This window comes from Tachysurus fulvidraco, chromosome 5, assembly GCF_022655615.1.
Source record: "Tachysurus fulvidraco isolate hzauxx_2018 chromosome 5, HZAU_PFXX_2.0, whole genome shotgun sequence".
NCBI classification, from domain to species: domain Eukaryota; kingdom Metazoa; phylum Chordata; class Actinopteri; order Siluriformes; family Bagridae; genus Tachysurus; species Tachysurus fulvidraco.
Window position 1 is genome coordinate 28783118 of NC_062522.1, and position 21129 is coordinate 28804246.

Below are 21129 nucleotides of genomic sequence, written 5' to 3' on the forward strand. Positions count from 1 at the left end.
AAGCCAAGTCTTATATAATGATTTTTACCATGTAATGCACTTTGGTCCAATGCTATGTTGTTGAAAATGCTATACAAATAAATTTTGATTGATTGTGATTGATTGATTTTAAAATGACGCACTAAATTATAACTGCTGATTTTAATACCGCAAAGTATTAAAATGAGAATAGGCTTAAATAATAAATGTGTCAGACTATAGAACTGGCATTATGGCATTATGAATTGTTTACACTGGCCACCCCACACACTTTTCCCCTTCAAGCATCTGCCATATTCTGTATATGCCATTGCCACCAGGCATCAATAAATGTCACTGTACCAACACTGCAACATACAATGAAAGAATCATTATATGTAGAGCGATCAGCCATTACATTTAAACCACTGACAGGAGAAGTGAATAACATTGATTATCTTGTCGCAAAGGTACCGATCGAGGGATGGAATATATCAGGCAGTAAGTGAACAGATTTCAATGTTTACTTCTTCTGATAGTTATTCTTTATATTCATTTATTCTTCGTTGGCAAATGAATGTTTGGAAATGTTTTGTACAGCTGAAACAAATAGCAGAAGTCATAGAAGCAGTCACAGGAAGATTGACGACAAAATTTTAGGTGTCTAAGACTTTTCAATAATAAATGGCCCCAGCATAATCAAAGTGCTCTTGTAATTTCTTGGATTCACAAATTTTTATAGATTCATTTTGGACTTCAGTTCAACAGCCGCTCCACTTACATTTCTGCTTGAAACTGCTCAAGATAATAAAGCCTAGTAATGAATTACAATTATTCCAGTATTTTCCTAAATGTACCATTTAGACATTTCAGCTCATTAACTTGATGCCTGATGAGCCTTCTGGTGGTCCAGCAGCAGGATCCCGTGCTCTCGTTGTCACGGCCCACGGTTCAATTCCCATGCAGGAAACCTACCCAGCCACTGAAAAGTTAACTATGCGGCGTGAAACCTGTGCCATCAAATCGCTGTGTTGACCCAAAACAGAGAGCAGCAGAAAGAATAACAACGAACAGAGACACAAACTCTTATTGCACTTTTACTGAGTAATACAGTACTCCAGAATGATTAGCAAAATTTTACATAAATTTTTGCATATAAGTAAAGAAACATGACTTCAAAAAAAAAAACTAATGAAGAGTTGCTAGCTCTTCAAAAAAATTATTACATTGAACAATAAAAGTATTGACAACTAACCAAAATTTGCATGGGTGCAGCTTTCTAAAGAAAATTACCTGGTTGATTGTTCCAGGCATCTTGCTGTAGTCCTGTCTTTGGAGACAAAAGGCTCAATAAAGTTTTAAAGTTTAAACTTTTTAACATTAAGGTTTTATTTTACATTTCTATTTATAATTAGATTCATTTAGGGGGCACAGTGGCTCAGGGGCATATGGAGTTTGGATGTTCTCCCTGTGCCTCAGGGGATTCCTTCTCATATTCTGGTTTTCTCCCAAGATCCAAAGAAATTGTTTGTTGGCTGATTGGCATCTTTAACTTGACCGTAGGTTGTGAATGGGTGCGTAAGTGTGTGTGTGCTGTTGTGCCTTGTTATAGACTGGCATCCTATCTAGACTGTGCCCCAGCTTGTGCCCCAAGTCTTAAACTTACTATACCAGACATAAACATGACGTATGTGACTGGTTGGATGTTCATGACCAGGACAATTCAACTAAAGTATCGTTCGTCAAGTATTTGGAATTTAAAATGGCCAAGCTCTCTGAACGCCCTACTGAGCCGTCAACACCGGCAAGGCGTCTCTCCAGTGTCTTCCCAGATGCTCTTTGAGGCTGTGGGACTGAGTGAAAGACCATCCACAAACAGAACACCTGTATGGCTTTTCACCTGTATGAATTCTCAGGTGAAGTTTAAGGTAGTCTGGTGTCGCGAATCCTTTGCCACAGGTGGTGCAGCAGTACGGCTTCTGCCCGCTGTGCAATAGCTTGTGAACCGCAAGATGAGACGACTGACTGAAAGATTTGCCACAATGCGAACAGATGTAAGGCTTTACTCCGCTGTGCACTCTCTCATGCGTTCGCAGATGTGTTGATTGTGAAAACTGTTTTCCACATAAGTCACAGTGGTACGGCTTTTGTCCACTGTGTAGCCTTTGGTGTACTACAAGAGCTGAAGAATGAGAAAAAGCCTTATTACATTGAGAACACTTGTACGGTTTTTCCCCAGTGTGTATTCTTTTGTGATGTTTAAGAGACGAAGACTGTACAAACTGTTTACCGCACTCAGAGCAGTGAAAACCTTTCTCTTGGGTATGTATCCTCTTGTGATTGTTTAATGTTGACGGATGCACAAACTGCTTACCGCACTCAGAGCACCGATGTAGCTTCTCTTGACTGTGTATTGTCTTGTGTCTCCGAAACCCCAATGAGCTTGAGAAGTGTTTTCCACACTGTTTGCACTTGTAGGGCTTTTCTTCATTATGCACTTGCTCGTGCACTGTGAATGTCTCACCACACTCAGAGTAGCTACAAGGTCCGAATCTTGTGTGAATTTTCTGGTGCCTTCGCAGATAGGATCTTTTCGAAAACTCTTTACCACATTGTGTGCAACGATGAGACTTCTGTCCTATGTATGTTTCCTGATGTCTTGTAAAGTCTAATGAACCACTGAAACTCTTACTGCACTGATCAACCCTTTGCCGTGTATGAAGAGCAATATGTTTTCCCGCACGATGTAATGCAAACGAACTCTTTACCAGCGTAACTATTCTCAAGCTCTCTGTTTCAATACGTTTTTCTTGATCGGTAGATACATCCTCTTGACCACAAGGTGACTTGATGAATGCACCTGCAATTTGATGAACAAATAAAAAAACATTTAGGCTTTTAAATACTCAGGACCCAGACACGTATAAGCAAATAGACCCCAGTTAGCAATCACTGCATGTCTGGCCATCATTCATCATCATAAATTTTCAGCAGTGATGTATAGTTCATGTTCACGTACTTATAAGATGGCCACACCTTCACAAACAATGCTAAATTGGCTGACGTGAGGAACCTTTAATAAACTGACCTGCAAAATAAAATTTGAAAAAATTAAAGGGAAAAACTCCTAATCCATTTATTCTCAAATCCAGTTATAATGATCTAAAAAAAAAAAAAAAGGTTTTTCTTGATTTTGCTGTTGATTTTTCGCAAAACCACAAAATCCTGGAAGGACTGACTCACTGTGCATCCCGCACACATTACATTATGACTGTTTCTATTCATCCACAATACAGCCACCATACACTCACTGGAAGACATGAAATTACTGTGTTTGGTCAGATTAGTCACATATCCACATGTCATTGTGATCATCTTTTAATCATAATTACCTCCAGTATGAAGATTTCCTTCTGATATTATTGTTGCACCCAGACCCTGGGTTTTTCTGAAGTCCACCAGTCTGACTGTGCACATCTTCATCCGTGTACGCTCTGTGTGCTGATCTTCATCATTACAACACAGACACTCTGTGATATATGCATCAGGATTCGGGTTAAGACAGGGCACATCCTCTATGTCCGGCAGTTTTTGCATTTGGGGCATTAATTCTGTCTCTTGGCAGAAACGGTGAAAGAATTTGAACTGTTGCTTCAAGACAAACAAAGAAGAAGGAAATTAAGAGACAATGTTTAAAGGAGCATCATGCTTATTATTATGTACTTTTGCTCAGGTCACAATGTCACCAGGTCATTAGCAGCTCTCTCGTTTATCCTCAATACCTTTATCCTTATCGTGCATATGGAGTCTATCCCAGTAATACTGAGTGAAAGGTTGGAGAATGAGTCAATAAATAAAGTTCTGATCTCTGAGGGTGGTAAATATTGCAGAAACTTAACAATAAGCCTGGCTTAAGTTCACTGTGCATCATGAACACATAATGATAATACTGGACTCAAGGAAGAAGAATTAACTCCAGATTTGTCATCAGTCCATCACAGCACACCATATCAACTGGTTAAGGCTCTGGGTTGTTGATCGGAGGATCGGGGTTCAAGGCCCAGCACAGCCAGGCTGCCACTGTTGGGCCCTTGAGCAAGGCCCTCAACCCTCCCTGCTCCAGGGGCGCTGTATCATAGATGCCCCTGCACTCTGACCCCAACCTCCTCAGTTGGGGTATGTGAAGAAAAATAATTCCACTGTGCTGTAGTGTATATGTGGCGATAATAAAGGCTATGCCCCTTGTTCTTCATTCATTCTCTCAACACCTAGGGGAAATTTAGCCTTGCCAGTCTGCCTAATTAGGTACTTTTGGATATGGAAGAGAACCAGAGAACCTGGAGAAAGTCCATGCTAAAACATGGAGAACATTCAGATCCACACAGACAATAATAAGAGGTCAGGATGATGACAAACTGTGCCCTCGTGCCACCACTGCTAACAGCTCACTGCTAACAGCTCACTGCTAACAGCTCACTGCTAACAGCTCACTGCTAACAGCTCACTGCTAACAGCTCACTGCTAACAGCTCACTGCTAACAGCTCACTGCTAACAGCTCACTGCTAACAGCTCACTGCTAACAGCTCACTGCTAACAGCTCACTGCTAACAGCTCACTGCTAACAGCTCACTGCTAACAGCTCACTGCTAACAGCTCACTGCTAACAGCTCACTGCTAACAGCTCACTGCTAACAGGGTGGTGGGCGGGGCTTAAATGAGTAATCCTGATTTCACACTACAGGCTGGTTACCATAAAATGTAAGTAATTAAATGAATAAATAAGGAAAATCTTTGTTGAATGCAAAGAGAAACAGAATTTATTTGTCATGTGATTCGTAGATAATCTGAGATGAAGAAATGATAAGATAGACTTTAGGTTTATGCATTTCAGGCTTGAAATCCCAAACATCTTTGCTCGTGCTTTGCTTAGCTTTCCCCTCCTCCCATGTTACATTAGATGCTGCAGGATTAAATAATCACGTCTGTTATTTTATTGCACAACACAGACCAAACTATCAAACTGCTGCATTTAGACTAGATGTAGCTACCTGGGTGTAAAAAAAAACAAAACAAACCGACCTCTTTTATGAAGTTTTCCTCCGTCTCTGGACTAGCTGACATCTCAAAACCGGGTTGGAAAAGATTTTAATTACACACGCTTGTTCTCTATAAATAAATAAAATAATAATAATAATCATAATAAAGCCGCGTGCACGCGCACGCTCTTTGCGTCATGACGTATAGGAGTCTGTCTGCGCGCATCTGCGTGCACGCGTCTCCTGCACAGACCTCGGGTGCACGCGCAGCATAAATGCAGCTCATTACTGTCTCATTAGTTTTTATTTTCCTTCTGAATGATAAATTATTCCCTTTATTTCTAGGGTCAGTCAATAAAATACCAAATGACTTCTGTGTAACATATATTTCAAACAATGTTACAATGTACACTGAATTATTCATGTTATGTGTTATGTATGTAATTAAAAGAGAAAAAAGTAATGTAGTCTTCTATTTCTTTAATGAATCAATGATTTTTAATGTGATTTAACAAGCAACAAATACAAATCTGTTGAGTGGGGGACTTACAATCGCATAAGTGTATGCACACTTATTCTGCAGCAATGTTCAGAAATAACCATTCAAACTCATGTATTAAAGGTGGGGTGTACGTTGTTTGAAAGCCAATGTTGACATTTGAAATCACCAAAACAAACACGCCGCTAACCCAAATGGGTCCCGCCCCTGTATTGATAGCTCCGCCCACACATACATACATAACCCAGGCAACTAATGGAAAGAAATGTGTCTTTATCATAGCTGAAGGGAAGAACAAAACGATTGTAGATAAACAAACAAGCAAAAATGACACACAAGCATAATCATGTAAAGGACAAAGGCATATATTAGTTCTGTGTAACAAAGCAAAACCAACGTTACTCACCTATCGAAAAGAAAAAAGCAACCTCTGCGTCTTCTACGAGGTTGCAACCTACTTCTTGCCTCATCGTAAGCCTTTTTTTCACTTTTTGTTTTTATCCACCATGTCAATGTTTCAATTGCTTTCGGATAATGTCACACATGTGCACTGAACACTCTTCCTTTCTGCTCATTGGCTACACGTTTGGTTTTGTCTGTCGGCCCGACTCGGTTTTCTGAAGCATTTCTCAAACAACGTACACCCCACCTTTAAGTGTTTAATAAAATGTTGTAATTTTGGGATTACAGGTCTATACTGTATAAGATCTTGGTTTCATCCAAGCCATGATCTGAATGGCACAGAATGTCAGCTAGAAAAGCATTCACACTGAAATAAAAACAGAAAATGCAATGAAAAGGCAATACACGGCTTTTTCGAACCTGGCATGAGGACAACATTCAACACATCAAAAAAAAGCATCACAACATTGCCCTTAAAGTGCATTATCTCTTCAGTAAAAAAAATAAGCAGGTTTTGCTTTTTCTAAGGATTAAAAAAATAAGTTTTCAGTCACAAATTTCCTGTTGCACTTAATTTGGCTTTGGTCTTTTGCTGTACTGTACTAGCGGAATGGTTGACAGACCTGACAGCATCGTTTTTAAGGCAGCACTGATGTCCATATAAAAATAATGTCCTTTATAGGCACAATCTCTTCATTCATAGTGAAGCAAATCCTCCGTCAAGTTTTCCAGAACTGTTAATAAAACCTCAAAGTGTTATATGGCTAAACCGCTTTTTAAACATGATTGTTTGCGTAGATTTTTCATTACACAAAATACAAAGAGTTTCCCTATTGATTGTCATATATTAATCATTATAGTGTATACAATCAATCATTCTGCACAGTCTTTTGGTCTGTGACAAAAAAAAAAAAACTACAATAAAATCATATATTTGTTGAACCCTTCATTGACCACACACAAATTCATGGTATTTCATGGAGCCAAGCTGTCTGAATACCTTATCGCATTTTGAGCACTGGTAAGGCTTCTCTCCAGTGTGTATTCTCATATGATTTTTAAGGCTGTTAGACTGAGAGAAACTGAATCCGCAAATAGTGCAGGGATACGGCCTTTCCCCACTGTGAGTCCTCTCGTGACTCTTAAGGTGGTTGGATAATCTGAATCCTTTGCCACAGGTGGTGCAGCAGTACGGCTTCTGTCCGGTATGCACTAGCTTGTGCACTGTAAGATGAGATGACTGAGTGAAAGACTTGCCACAATGCGAGCAGCTGTAAGGCTTTACTCCGGTGTGCACTCTCTTGTGTGTGTGCAGATGTGTTGATTGTGAAAACTGTTTTCCACATAAGTCACAGTAGTACGGCTTTTGTCCACTGTGTATCCTTTTGTGTACGATTAAAGATGAACATCTTTTAAATGTCTTATCACATCGAGAACACTTGTACGGTTTCTCCTCAGTGTGTACTTGCTTGTGAGTGTTTAGGTTTAAAGAATTTCTGAACATCAAACCACATTCTGAGCACTCGTATGGTTTTGAATGAGGATTTGCACAATTATGCCTTTGAATACCCAATGAGCTTGAGAATTTTCTTCCACACTTTTGGCAACATATATGATCCTCGCCAGTATGTACACCCTTGTGCACGTTAACATTTGATGCCTGCGTCTTGTCGGACTGAGAGCCGCCGTTAAGCTTCGAGTTGGAGTGCACCATCTGGTGTCTGTTTAGATTTGTGAAACGTAAAAAGGCTTTTCCACACTTTGTGCAATGGTGAGGCTTCACCCCAGTGTGCATGCTCTTGTGAAGTGTCAGGCATCCATGTCGTGCAAACGCTTTTCCACACTGTGTGCACTGGTAAGGCTTCTCGCCTGTGTGCACTCTCCGGTGCTCTTCCAGACTTGTTTGTCGGGCAAACGCTTTTCCACACTGTGTGCACTGGTAAGGCTTCTCATCAGAGTGAACGATCTGGTGAAGGCGCAATGTTGATTGTAGGGCAAAAGCTTTTCCACACTTTGTGCACTGGTAAGGCTTCTCCCCAGTGTGCACTCTCCGGTGCTCTTCCAGACCTGTTTGTCGGGCAAATGCTTTTCCACACTGTGTGCACTGGTAAGGCTTTTCCCCAGTGTGCACTCGGCGGTGCTCCAGCAAGTGCTTTCTTGCTGAAAATATTTTTCCACACACTGTGCATTTGTGACCCTTTCCTTCTATAAACACCCTCTGGTGGCTTCTGAAGGTTACCGGATTCTTGAAAGTCTTATCGCAGTGGCTGCAGTGATATGTCTTTTTTCCCATTTCCGGTACAAAAACTTTTCTACGGCTCTTTCCTTTAACCGGTTGTTTTTTAGGCCCTGACAGATCCCATTCATCAGACGATGAGTTGCTGGACTCGCCTGCAATTTCATGAGAGAGAAATATCAGAAATTTCATTCATTTCTTAGTCACAAATTAAATACAAATCTTTATGCAGAAATCGACATTAAGCTTTTTTGGGGTACATTTACATTGTATTTGTGCTATGACCAAAATCACTTGTACATAGTGTTTATTTATAACTGTTAAACATCATAAAAAAGAGAAAAGTAATGTAGTCTTTCTTAAAGTTCTTCTGATTCAGAGGGCTAAGAAAAGCACTCAAAAATCACAGGACAAGAGAGAATTATTTACGACTTATTTATTCTAGCTTTCTAGCTAAAACAGGTCAAGGATGTCTAGCAACATTTCACAAACAAAATGTTTGTAATTTTCATCATTTGCCTCAAGGGGAGGATGAATGTGTTTGGGGCCACTGGGTGAGGCTGGATGAGGTGGCAGGTAGGGCCACTGGGTGAGGCTGGATGAGGTGGCAGGTAGGGCCACTGGGTGAGGCTGGATGAGGTGGCAGGTAGGGCCACTGGGTGAGGCTGGATGAGGTGGCAGGTAGGGCCACTGGGTGAGGCTGGATGAGGTGGCAGGTAGGGCCACTGGGTGAGGCTGGATGAGGTGGCAGGTAGGGCCACTGGGTGAGGCTGGATGAGGTGGCAGGTAGGGCCACTGGGTGAGGCTGGATGAGGTGGCAGGTAGGGCCACTGGGTGAGGCTGGATGAGGTGGCAGGTAGGGCCACTGGGTGAGGCTGGATGAGGTGGCAGTTAGGGCCACTGGGTGAGGCTGGATGAGGTGGCAGGTAGGGCCAATGGGTGAGGCTGGATGAGGTGGCAGTTAGGGCCACTGGGTGAGGCTGGATGAGGTGGCAGGTAGGGCCACTGGGTGAGGCTGGATGAGGTGGCAGGTAGGGCCACTGGGTGAGGCTGGATGAGGTGGCAGGTAGGGCCACTGGGTGAGGCTGGATGAGGTGGCAGGTAGGGCCACTGGGTGAGGCTGGATGAGGTGGCAGGTAGGGCCACTGGGTGAGGCTGGATGAGGTGGCAGGTAGGGCCACTGGGTGAGGCTGGATGAGGTGGCAGGTAGGGCCACTGGGTGAGGCTGGATGAGGTGGCACGTAGGCCAATGGGTGAGGCTGGATGAGGTGGCAGGTAGGGCCACTGGGTGAGGCTGGATGAGGTGGCAGGTAGGGCCACTGGGTGAGGCTGGATGAGGTGGCAGGTAGGGCCACTGGGTGAGGCTGGATGAGGTGGCAGGTAGGGCCACTGGGTGAGGCTGGATGAGGTGGCAGTTAGGGCCACTGGGTGAGGCTGGATGAGGTGGCAGGTAGGGCCAATGGGTGAGGCTGGATGAGGTGGCAGTTAGGGCCACTGGGTGAGGCTGGATGAGGTGGCAGGTAGGGCTACTGGGTGAGGCTGGATGAGGTGGCAGGTAGGGCCACTGGGTGAGGCTGGATGAGGTGGCAGGTAGGGCCACTGGGTGAGGCTGGATGAGGTGGCAGGTAGGGCCACTGGGTGAGGCTGGATGAGGTGGCAGGTAGGGCCACTGGGTGAGGCTGGATGAGGTGGCAGGTAGGGCCACTGGGTGAGGCTGGATGAGGTGGCAGGTAGGGCCACTGGGTGAGGCTGGATGAGGTGGCACGTAGGCCAATGGGTGAGGCTGGATGAGGTGGCAGGTAGGGCCACTGGGTGAGGCTGGATGAGGTGGCAGGTAGGGCCACTGGGTGAGGCTGGATGAGGTGGCAGGTAGGGCCAATGGGTAAGACTGGATGAGGTGGCAGGTAGGGCCAATGGGTAAGACTGGATGAGGTGGCAGGTAGGGCCACTGGGTGAGGCTGGATGAGGTGGCAGGTAGGGCCAATGGGTGAGGCTGGATGAGGTGGCAGGTAGGGCCAATGGGTGAGACTGGATGAGGTGCCACGTAGGGCCACTGGGTGAGGCTGGATGAGGTGGCAGGTAGGGCCAATGGGTGAGGCTGGATGAGGTGGCAGGTAGGGCCACTGGGTGAGGCTGGATGAGGTGGCAGGTAGGGCCACTGGGTGAGGCTGGATGAGGTGGCAGGTAGGGCCACTGGGTGAGGCTGGATGAGGTGGCAGGTAGGGCTACTGGGTAAGACTGGATGAGGTGGCATGTAGGGCCAATGGGTAAGACTGGATGAGGTGGCAGGTAGGGCCACTGGGTGAGGCTGGATGAGGTGGCAGGTAGGGCCAATGGGTGAGGCTGGATGAGGTGGCAGGTAGGGCCAATGGGTGAGACTGGATGAGGTGCCACGTAGGGCCACTGGGTGAGGCTGGATGAGGTGGCAGGTAGGGCCAATGGGTGAGGCTGGATGAGGTGGCAGGTAGGGCCACTGGGTGAGGCTGGATGAGGTGGCAGGTAGGGCCACTGGGTGAGGCTGGATGAGGTGGCAGGTAGGGCCACTGGGTGAGGCAAATGTTTTCACTGTGAGATCACGTTTTCATTTTTACTACCAACACCATGGCGAGAGTCATTCAAAATCAAAAATGACCCAAAACCTCTACACTCACTTTGAATGAACCCCACATTCTTGATGATAATTTTGAACAATTCACAATCAGATCATCAATACAACAATAATATACTCAATGGAGAAAATAAACTCAAACTCACCGCTGCTGTATTGGTCATCAGAAGCCCCATCTTCTGGTTCATCTTCAGCTATTTTTCTACAATCCACCAGTCTCACAGAACACATCTTTAACAGAGCACGCAGTGATGGTTGGTCTCCATAAAAACTAGATATTCCTGAAACTTTGACACAAATAAAACATCTCCAAAAGACAAAAAGGATGCTCGAGCAAAATTGGCAGATTACACTGGCGTTACAGAGTAATATCAAGATCATCTTTCTAATCATAATTACCTCCAGTATGCACATTTCCATCTGAGATTACGTTTGCATCCAGGCCCTGTATTTTCCTGAAGTCCACCAGTTTCACTGTACACATCCGTAACAGAGCTGGTTCTGTATGCTGAGCTTGACGAGTACAACACAAAGCCTCAGAGATGAGACTGGGTACATCTTCCATAACCTGCATTTCTGGCAGTGTCTCTGCCGCTACCTGTAATTTTTAAAGAAAATATATGGAGCATGTAAGGAATAACACCAATGTGATAAAACCCAACCTTTTCATTCCTGCCAGCTGACTCCACCTCTCCTGTTAAAATTTGTGCTTTGACTTCAGTGTGCTTTCACTTTATTTATTTTAATATATCGTCTTCTGGTAAAGTAGGTTCCTGACTTTTGTGTACTTTCTGCTTAACATCACTTTGTTCTAGAGTTGTGTGATTGGAATTTTGTTATATTCTATAGCATTGTTGATCTACTAGTGTTGGTCTTTGCTTAGTTGTTCTGTCAGCTGATTAATCAGGAGTAGTTTCAGTCTCCCTTAAGGTGTGAATTGTGATCAGGGCTCTGTAGTCCTTTTCCTCACTACCCTTGGACTCAGCCAAAGATAATTTCCTCTCCTCTATTTCCTCAACCATGGACTTTCTCTGCCCTCTGTCCACCAAACCCAAGAAAACTTCTTTTTCCGCTCCTTGGCTTTCAGGTGTGTTGCGCAAAAATCGAACAGTGATAAGATCATCTGAGAGAAAGTAAAAGAAATCACAACTTGATGCAGATCTTGATTCTTATCGTACAGTCCTGGCCAAGTTCACCTCAGATGTGACTTCTACCAAAACTTCCTTCTACAAGGAAAAGCTTTGGCAAAAACAAAATACAAATCAAAAATATATAGAATGTCAAAAAATCACTGGGTGATAACAAGCCGCCCTGCACGTGACAAAGCGTGAAGACTATCAGAGACGACATAGGCAACAGTGTGCACCTTTGTTTACACTGCCTGAGCAAACAATGAACCTACCACCCAGTCTAAACCATCTGATGGTGAGAAAACACTGACCTATTCACACCTTACAGCTGCTCAGCATCAATAAAATCAGGACCGGACAAAGCTGTGTGCTGATGAAAGAGTATGACTGTCTTCACACCTATATTTGACCTCTTCTCTTTCTCTACCAACTGAATCAATCATCTTGATGATTCAGTGAAAATACAGTGTTGAGAACCCAAAGCATCACATGACGATGCCACAAGCCATTCCTACATGCACAGCAATACTAAGGAACAGCTTATTTGTTGATAACTTATTTGGTCCCCATTTCACACCAAAGCCACCCTACTACACTTAGTCTCCAAACAAACAAACAAACATCTGGTGCAACAGCTGTCAGGTGGCATGGGTCTCGTTCTAATTCACTTTTACACACATAGCACAAATGCAGCATCTACACATTGGTATTAGCATTGATCCAGCTTACTACATACTGCACTAACATGAGCAAGATAGAGATTTATATAAACATATAAACACCGAGAAACATGTTTAAGATGGTTAAGTGACATACCTCTAAAAAGCAGAAGGAAGAACGGTCAACAGACGCGCATGCGCAGTGGGAGACCTATAACTTCCTGTAGCAACCGGACAATATGGCTAATAAAGCTTAATGTCAATCAGAATAAACTCAGTCCTTCACCTTTTACTTCATTAAACATTTGAAAATTTACATTGTTGTATCCAATGTAGAAGGATTTTTAGACCATTATTACTACTAATAATAATGTTTTGCTAATTTGTGCTAACTGAGCTTAGCTAACGTTCACGCATGCGCGGTAGAAACGGGGCCGCTGCATATCTATCCACAAGGATATTTATTTGTTTGTTTGTTTGTTTAATATATGTATTATTTAACATTTACGTTATTAAATGGAGTTTAAAATGCACACATTAAAATGTTTTTTAATAACAGTTCATTTTGAGTTAAATATTCATTAATATATATATTAAATATTCATAAGTTAAAATATTATACACGCGCGTAATTGCATAGATGTTGTGATAAATCCGAGGAAATTGTTTAAAACGTGTTCAATGTGCATGTTTTTGCATCGTTATAAATTTAATATAACAAAATGTCACCCGATGTCAAAAGCACTGATTGTATTTAAATCTGACTCAAAAAATAAATTAAATAATACATTTGAAATAAATAAAATAATTAAGTATCAGTTACCTTAATGTTAAAAAAAGAAAGAAAGAAAGAAAAGAAGAAAGGAAAAAAGAAAGGAAGCATTACATAATTACATGTCTAAAATGATGTCTACAGAACATAATTTACCCGAAGCTAAATTATGATTAATGAGTATTTTATTTTTAATTATTGTTATTTATTTTGACGATTATTATTACTATTAGTTATAATAATTGTTGTAGTTTGAGGTTTTTATTTTGAAAAAAAGATCCTTTCTAAAGTCACCCGGAAGTAAAATCAGCAAATTTGTCTATTGTTGTTTGGTGTAAATGACATCGAATCTCTAACATTTTACCTCCAGGAAGTTTTTAAGAGGCGTTGAAAGCGTGGGACTGTTTACACTTTACAGTTCTCTAACAATCTTCCTGTTGTTCTAAACGGCGCATTAGGTTCATCGACGTGTGTGTGAGAGACAGATGATGCAGCTGCAGTCTATGGCGGAAGTGTGCAGTTTAAACTCAGAGGGTTTGTGGTGTGGGGACGAGGTTCAGCACTCAGATCAGACTGATCTAAAGATCTGTGCAGTCAAACTGGTGGACATCAGGAAAATACAGACACTCGATGGAAACACAATGTCCGAAAAACTTCCTTCTGGAGGTAATTAGGAACAGAATGATGATGATGATGATGAAGAAGATGATGATGATTTTGTTTTGATGATGGTTTCTTTGTGTTTTTAAGCTCCAGGTGAATCCACCATGTTTGATGGAGACCAAGAGACACTCCAAGCTCAGATAAAGATGAGTTCGGGGAGACTGATGGATTACAGAAAAGTAGAAGCTGAGGGTAAGTCAGAAGATTGGCCTATGATCATGAATAAGATAAGATAAGATAAACCTTTATTCGTCCCACAATGGGGAAATTTCACTGTTACAGCAGCCAAGAATAATAAAATGCAAATATATATAAAAAGAATGGAGACATGATATAATATACAGTATGTACAAAACAAAATGTATAAAAAGATGTATATTGCACATACTGTAGGTAATATTGCCCGTTTTTCACAATTTCTGTTATTGCACATGTTTAAAATACTTTGTTGCTTTGTTTTTGTTTATTATTGCAGTTAAAAACAGTAATATGTGTATTATGGTGACTGGTTTACTGCGAGCAGCTTTGATTGTAAAGTCTAATAGCAGCAGGGAGAAAAGAGCGACTATAAACATATAGAACACAACAGATTTCATACCGTCTTTGTTAGCAGATCACGCTTGTATCGGAATTGATGTTGGATTTTGGGGAAATAATTCATTTAAAGCTCGTTAAAAAAAACAGGAGTTTGGTACTTAAATCGTGCAATTTTACAAAAAATGTGTTAAAACAAACTGATAATAGTTTCTCAGTTACTTTTGTGATGTTTTTAATTTTTTTTGCACGTTGCACACTTGAAATGGTCCAGGAGATTAAAAAATGGCCCAAAAAAAAAAAGCAAGTCAGTTGTCTGCCTCAAGAAACCTCACTACAAACTCAATGGGCAATAATTTTGCTTCTGCTACCTTTATTTAGAGCTCATGTATAAAATACATCAATTAAAATATGATTAATAGCTCATAAAGGTCCAATCATACAGCAAAACACTAAGACTGAACGTGTTCCAGCTGGTGAAGGCAGCTCTGTGAACTCTGATGACCTTTTACTTTAGCAACTTTGGCTTGTTTTGAATACGTCGACGATGAATTTAATCACAGTGAGGTTATTGCTTCCACTGAGTATATAAAATGGCTCTGGTTGGAGCTGAACATATTTCGTCATAATTTCCAAAGTATGTGGAAAGTTCATTGTAAGTGAAGCTACTGTAGATGGGACATTTCGGCTGATTATTAGATTAGATTCAACTTCATTGTCGTTATTCAGAGTACAAAGTACAGGGCCAACGAAATGCAGTCAGCATCTAAGCTGGAATTAGAAATAATATTATGAATATATATAATTATGTATGTACTGTGGGTATATATATTATATATAAATACAGTGATGTAGGATATTCAGACCTCTAGAATGAAATATTGGAAGCTTTTCATATTAAAGAAATGAGCTATAGCTTGTGAAACATGTCTGGTTTTTAATAACCATAGGAAAATTTGGCTCTAACAAACCTAGCTTGGTTTAAAGACGTTGTCTTTTTTTTGTTTGTTTGTTTTGTTTCAATATTCTAGATAAATCCAGCAGGTTTGATGGAGACCAGCAAACACTTCACGCTCAGTTAAAGATGAGTTCAGTGAGGCTGGTGGATTGTGGAAAAATCCAAAGCAGTAAATCAGCAGCTAAAAGTGATCCAGAAGGTGAGGCTTATGATCCCGAATCCAAGAACAATGGTTTTATTCTTTTGTGTAAGTCATTCTTCATTTATATTTACAGCATTTGGCAGACGCCCTTATCCAGAGCGACGTACAGAAGTGCTTAAATCTCTAGCATTGGATACATTAATGCTGGCTCATTAGATTAGATCAGATTAGATTCAACTTTATTGTCATTACACATGTACAAGGTAACGAAATGCAGTAGGTTACATACTTAAGATACCATGAGTTTAAAACATTGTTCAAAGTTACAATGAAAAAGTGTCAAAGGTTGTGTGTGGGTTTTTTTTTTTAATAAATGCAAAAGATAAGGAAAGAAGTGCTAGTTAAAGTGTTTCCGTAATAAGTAGGTCTTCAACCGCTGCTTGAAAATAGCCAGTGACTCCGCTGTCCGGACCTCAAGGGGAAGTTTGTTCCACCACCTCGGTGCCAGAACAGAGAAGAGTCTTGTAGTACACTTGCCTCTTACCCTGAGAGATGGTGGGACCAGTCGAGCAGTGCAGGTAGATCGGAGGGTGTGGGGTGCAGTGCGAGGGTCATAGTGAGTCACAGTTTCCTTTTGAATGTGAGGAGCAGTGAAAGTGAAGATGGAGTGCGTTATTTTAACAAAAAAAATTCCAAGTCTGAAATAACACACCTTTTCATTTACCCACAACTTTCTTGCTCAGTCATATTAGTTGTTAACTATGTTCATGTTTTGCTCGAGCTTCGAGCCTTTCCTCAGCTGTAAACAAGCAAAGAACTCAAATTTCTTTATGATGATCCAGAATTTTACTACAAATTTTTAATACAGTCTGAAATAAATAATATAAGTATTTATAAGGAAAACGTATTAGGCAGAAATGACAATACATCGAACCATTTTATACGTAAAAAGGCCTCTAATGATGAGAGAAGGTCTGAACTAAACAAGGACGATATCTGGCTTAATTATTTGCCTTTGGAAACACATCTGTGTTGTTTTTAAGCTAATTGGGTGGTGTTTTTTTTCTTCCTCAGCATCTTACAGAATCTGCAACAGTTTTTATATACAGTGATGTAGGCAATTCAGCAAGTGGCCTCTAGAATGAAATGTTGGAAGCCTTTCATATTGAAGAAATGAGCTATAGCTTGTGAAACATGTCTGGTTTTTACTAACCATAGGAAAATTTGGCTCTAACAAACCTAGCTTGGTTTGTCTTGCTAAGGCAGCACATGTACTAAAATTGGAATGCTACAGAAAATATTAGCATGGCCCCTGCGCAAGGATGACATGCAAAATTGTGACACCCTAACCCTAACGCGTTACCATATTTTTGGGGATGTGGTAGCTTAAGTTAATGTGTTGGACTACTGATCGTAAGATCATGGGTTAGTACCCCAGGACCAAGCTGCCACTGCTGGACCCCTGAGCAAAAGCCCTTAACCCTCAACTGCTCAGTTGTAAGTCACTCTGGATAAAGGTGTCTGCTAAAAGCCGTAACTGTCTAAAAAGTCTTTAATTACGTAACATGCTGACGTCTTTACTGACACGGTCCTTCAGACAACGTTCTACTGTAACTTTTTATCTTGGGTGAAAACTGTAATGTTTGGGAATCTAAAACGATGTATGTATTTATTTATTTTACATGGTCGACATTAGCTAATGAAGCAGTGGCACAAAACCTCTTTAGCCTTTTTTTTATGTACTTGGACAAACATTAAAAAAATAACTTAATTTCAATAAAATCTTTTGTTTTATTAAATGTCGGTACGTCTTCATAAAAACATACTGCTTCAGTCCAGTTTTGCTTTAACAACCTGATCCTGCTTTGAGCACATTTTCTTCTCTGGTTTCAGGTCAAATCAGCAGGTTTGTTGGAGACCAGCAAAAACTGGAGGCTCAGTTAAAGGTGTGTTTGGTGAAGCTGGTGGATTGCAGGAAGGCAGCAGTCGAAGGTGAGTCAGAAGACGAATCCAGCTACAGAAAGTTCATTTCGTCCGGTTAGTATTTGTGTTTGGATTTTTAAATATAAATGCACTAAAAAAAGAAAAAACTGAATGCAAACATCTGGACTCAATAAGAATTAGCTTGTGGTCACCGTGTTTATGGAAATGTTCATGTAATTGAAAACGAATGTCAGTCAGTTACAAAATGACACAAATATCTCGTTGATCTTGTTGGACAGATGACCTCGTGTGTGTCTCAAGTTTATTCTGCTGTAAAGTGGAGTTTATTTTTGTCTCAACGACTGCAACTTTTCCCAGGACTTGTAGCTTCTCGACAGATGTGGTCGGTTTTGGCCGACATGGCGTTGTCAAGACGACCAAACATCTCCACCTTGGTCTCATCAGTCCAACTAATAAAGATGCCTGAATCGCACCGCTGTTGCTACCTATGAGCTGATATCGGGGGCATGTGGTAGCCTAGTGGTTATATTAGATTAGATTAGATTAGATTAGATTCAACTTTGTCATTGTGCAAGGTACATGTACAGAGCCAATGAAATGCAGTTAGCATCTAACCAGAAGTGCATAGATGGCTTGTTTACAAGTGGCAGTGTAATAAATAAGGGTATGAGGTTATACAGAAGGTGTAGTAATATGTACAGGGTACCTGAATAAGGGTATATAGTGTGGTTTTTATATAAGTATGATACAGTATGAAGTGGTATGGCAGATAGCTGTACAAAAGGAACGTCACTATGAATATATACATCTATACGGAATAAATATATATCTAGACAGAATAAATATGGATGGACATACAGAAGTGTAATGATAGTTTTTGGGTGTTGCGAGGATGGATGATTTTAAAGTGCAAAATAGTGCAAAACACAGAAGAAAAGTGACAGTACAGTGGTGATTGTTACCACCATATCAGCTGCTCAGTGCAGAAACAGCCGTGGGAAAGAAGCTGTTTTTCAGTCTGTTTGATTTGGCTCTGAGACAACGGTAGCGTCTGCCCGATAGGAGAAGTGTAAACAGTCTGTGTTTGGGGTGAGAGGGATCAGCCATTTCTGTTGTAGTGGAGTGCTTTGGCACCGGCACGATGGTAGCAGACTTGAAGCAGGTGGGGATTGCCTGGGCCAAGGACAGATTAAAGATATCCGTGAAGACCTCGGCCAGTTGCTCCGCACATGCTCTGAGTACACGACCAGGGATGCCATCAGGGCCATCTGCTTTCCTTGCATTCACCATTCCCAGGGTGGCGCACACTTCAGAGGTGGAGAGTGTAAGTGGCTGCTCACCTAGTAACGGCTCTGTTTTGAGCAAGGGCTCCATATTCCCCTTAGGAATAGGTGTTGGGCTACCTATCGGAAGGTTGTGAGTTCGATCCCAGGTCCACCAAGCTGCCACTGTTGGGCCCCTAAGTAAGGCCCTTAACCTTCAATTGCTCAGCTGTATAAAAAAAATGAGATAATGTAAGTCGCTCTGGATATAAGGGCGTCTGCCAAATGCTGTAAATGTAAAAGAGAGACAAAAGAACCTTCTTTTGTGGTCTTTGCCATTATTTGAGGCATTAACAGTTAGCAGAAAAGGTGTCAACGGGGTGATAGCCAACGTCTTTAGTCGTATGACGACGGAGCGTCTGCACATGTTTATTCGAACAGAACAGAGAATTCCTCTGCCTCAAACAAAGGATATCGAGAGGTCGCAGACGAAAGACATCACGGAATCAATGCAGCCTGAGTTTACTGTATTCTATATACATCCGAGGATTTGTAGGATCTTTGTAAACCTACAGTGTGCTCCATTTTGTTTTTGAGAGTCACGTGACACATTTCTAAACTTAATTGATTGATACCTATCTCGAAAGCTCTTCACTTGTAATGGTGAGTTTAAGATTGTTTGTTGATGGCTTTATAATCATCCCTTCCAGATAGAACAGAAGGTTAATATAAAGAATAATAGAAAGGTTAATAGAATACAAAATTCAAGATTAATTTTAGATAGATTTAGTTCACAATGTGTATGTATTTATCCCCAATGAGCAAGCCTGAGGTGACTCAGGTGACTATGGGGAGGAAAAACTCCCTTAGATGGTAAAGTAAGAAACCTTCAGAGGAACCAGACTCAAAGGTGAACCTCATCCTCATATGGGTGACACTGGAGGGTGTGATTATAAATATACAGTCTGATAAATGTATTGATGCAAAAGATCACACGGAGTTCACGTCTCCTCTTAGTATTGCAGAATCTTAAGATATGTTGTGTTTCGAGTTTTATCATCACATGAGATTATTGGTTATTTATTATAAGTTGGTGAAGTTCATACTTTGAGCACATTTATCCATTTAAAGTTGTATTTTTTTCTCATGACATTGCAGGCAAGTCCAACCAGTCTTCTGATGAAGAGGATGAAGAGCAAACGATCAAAAGAAAGTCCCCCAGAAAACTAAAGTTTGGGAGGAGCTCGTATGCGTTACATCTTTCAGGCGAACATATTGTACTTTGTAAGGGACAAAGGGTGTTTCAGTGCAGCGGGTGCAGTGAGAGGTTCAGTAGTTCATTAGACTTTAGAAGACATCAAAACATGCATCCGGAGGAGAAGGCGTACCAGTGCACGCGCTGTGGAAAAGATTTCTCACAGCGATCACAAGTGCGAAGACACCAGAGGGTTCACGCTGGAGAGAAGCCTTAAGAGAGCAGAACAACGTTTCACTACCTATAGTGCACACCAGAGTAAAGTATCACAAGCGCTCTCGGTGTGATGAGGCAATTCTTCACCGTTCCGTCGAACAAAGAACGCACAGAGGACTGAAGCCTTGGCACTGTGATCTCTGTGGAAAACAGGTTACACAAACATCATCTCTCAGTGCAGCTCAGACTCTGTCATAGCATCTCACAGTGTACAAACTGCTGCACACTGGCCAGAAGCCTTACAGCCACTTTATCTACCAGCAAAGAATTCAGAACAACCAGCCAGAGAAGATTCCTGCTCCGGGAAAGCCTTAATGCTACTCTGTGTGTCCCACAGCCTAGAAACACGCTAGAAAGAAGCCTCGTCTGCACTCTAAATGTGTTGGAGCGTCGGGCAGAAACAAGAGCAAACGAGAGTCTTTATTACTTAACACAAGGGCAGCACGAGACATAAAGTGCACAATAAACCCATAACTACTCACGAATATCACAGCAAAGAAGAACATGCATCTGAATATACATTGTGCCTGTTATTTACAGACTGAGACTGAGGCTCTGTCCAGATTAGCTACACGAAAAATACTTTACTCTTGCTGAAGCGTCTTGTTTAACGACGGTCTCTGTAACGATTTTTTTGGTCATTCTTGCTGTTTCGACAGAACAGGAAATTTAACCGCATACTTAGCGGTTTGAGTTTTGCTCTAAAACAAACGAAGAAAGTGATTCATGTAAAAATTTTAAAATAATTTCATTTAAACTTCTTTCTATAATACTATTTTAATTAAAATATGTGCAAATTATTATATCGTCCTTAAGCACAATTTATTCAATTAATGTTTTTTTTTTTAAGTAAT

The 21129-nt window shown here is 41.4% G+C and overlaps 2 protein-coding genes and 1 pseudogene across 3 annotated transcripts; 2 read left to right on the top strand and 1 right to left on the bottom strand.

Annotated features, from left to right (window-relative positions):
* Window positions 1–1037: 1037 nt before the first annotated feature.
* On the bottom strand, window positions 1038–12924 carry LOC113634546 (zinc finger protein 493-like). The gene is made up of 5 exons (XM_027133581.2): window positions 12687–12924; window positions 11140–11338; window positions 10887–11027; window positions 6887–8287; window positions 1038–2485 (listed from the first exon to the last, which is right to left on the bottom strand). The coding sequence occupies exons 2-5, from the start codon at window positions 11312–11314 to the stop codon at window positions 1743–1745; spliced, it is 2460 nt and encodes an 819-aa protein (XP_026989382.2). The 5' UTR covers window positions 11315–11338; window positions 12687–12924; the 3' UTR covers window positions 1038–1742.
* A 659-nt stretch (window positions 12925–13583) lies between these two features.
* Window positions 13584–20573, top strand: LOC113634539 (zinc finger protein 483-like). 2 transcript variants are annotated; one of them, XM_027133573.2, is made up of 5 exons: window positions 13584–13967; window positions 14052–14156; window positions 15530–15655; window positions 17492–17635; window positions 19963–20573. In XM_027133573.2, the coding sequence occupies exons 1-5, from the start codon at window positions 13787–13789 to the stop codon at window positions 20274–20276; spliced, it is 870 nt and encodes a 289-aa protein (XP_026989374.1). In that variant the 5' UTR covers window positions 13584–13786; the 3' UTR covers window positions 20277–20573. The 2 variants fall into 2 exon arrangements, with proteins under 2 accessions (XP_026989374.1, XP_026989375.1); XM_027133574.2 differs by having other exon boundaries at window positions 13588–13967; window positions 17492–17590.
* On the top strand, window positions 16853–16970 carry LOC113634607 (annotated as a pseudogene).
* Window positions 20574–21129: the final 556 nt, after the last annotated feature.

What these genes read in the sequence shown, in the direction of transcription:
- LOC113634539 (XM_027133573.2), top strand. Translation starts at nt 13,787, where the DNA reads ATGATGCAGCTGCAGTCTATGGCGGAAGTGTGCAGTTTAAACTCAGAG. An exon ending in CGAAAAACTTCCTTCTGGAG is followed by an intron (nt 13,968 to 14,051) that starts GTAATTAGGAAC and finishes TGTGTTTTTAAG; the next exon opens with CTCCAGGTGAATCCACCATG. An exon ending in CAGAAAAGTAGAAGCTGAGG is followed by an intron (nt 14,157 to 15,529) that starts GTAAGTCAGAAG and finishes TCAATATTCTAG; the next exon opens with ATAAATCCAGCAGGTTTGAT.
- LOC113634546 (XM_027133581.2), bottom strand. Translation starts at nt 11,314, where the DNA reads ATGCAGGTTATGGAAGATGTACCCAGTCTCATCTCTGAGGCTTTGTGT. An exon ending in TGGAAATGTGCATACTGGAG is followed by an intron (nt 11,028 to 11,139) that starts GTAATTATGATT and finishes TTTGTGTCAAAG; the next exon opens with TTTCAGGAATATCTAGTTTT. An exon ending in ATGCGATAAGGTATTCAGAC is followed by an intron (nt 2,486 to 6,886) that starts AGCTTGGCTCCA and finishes GCTACTCTGAGT; the next exon opens with GTGGTGAGACATTCACAGTG.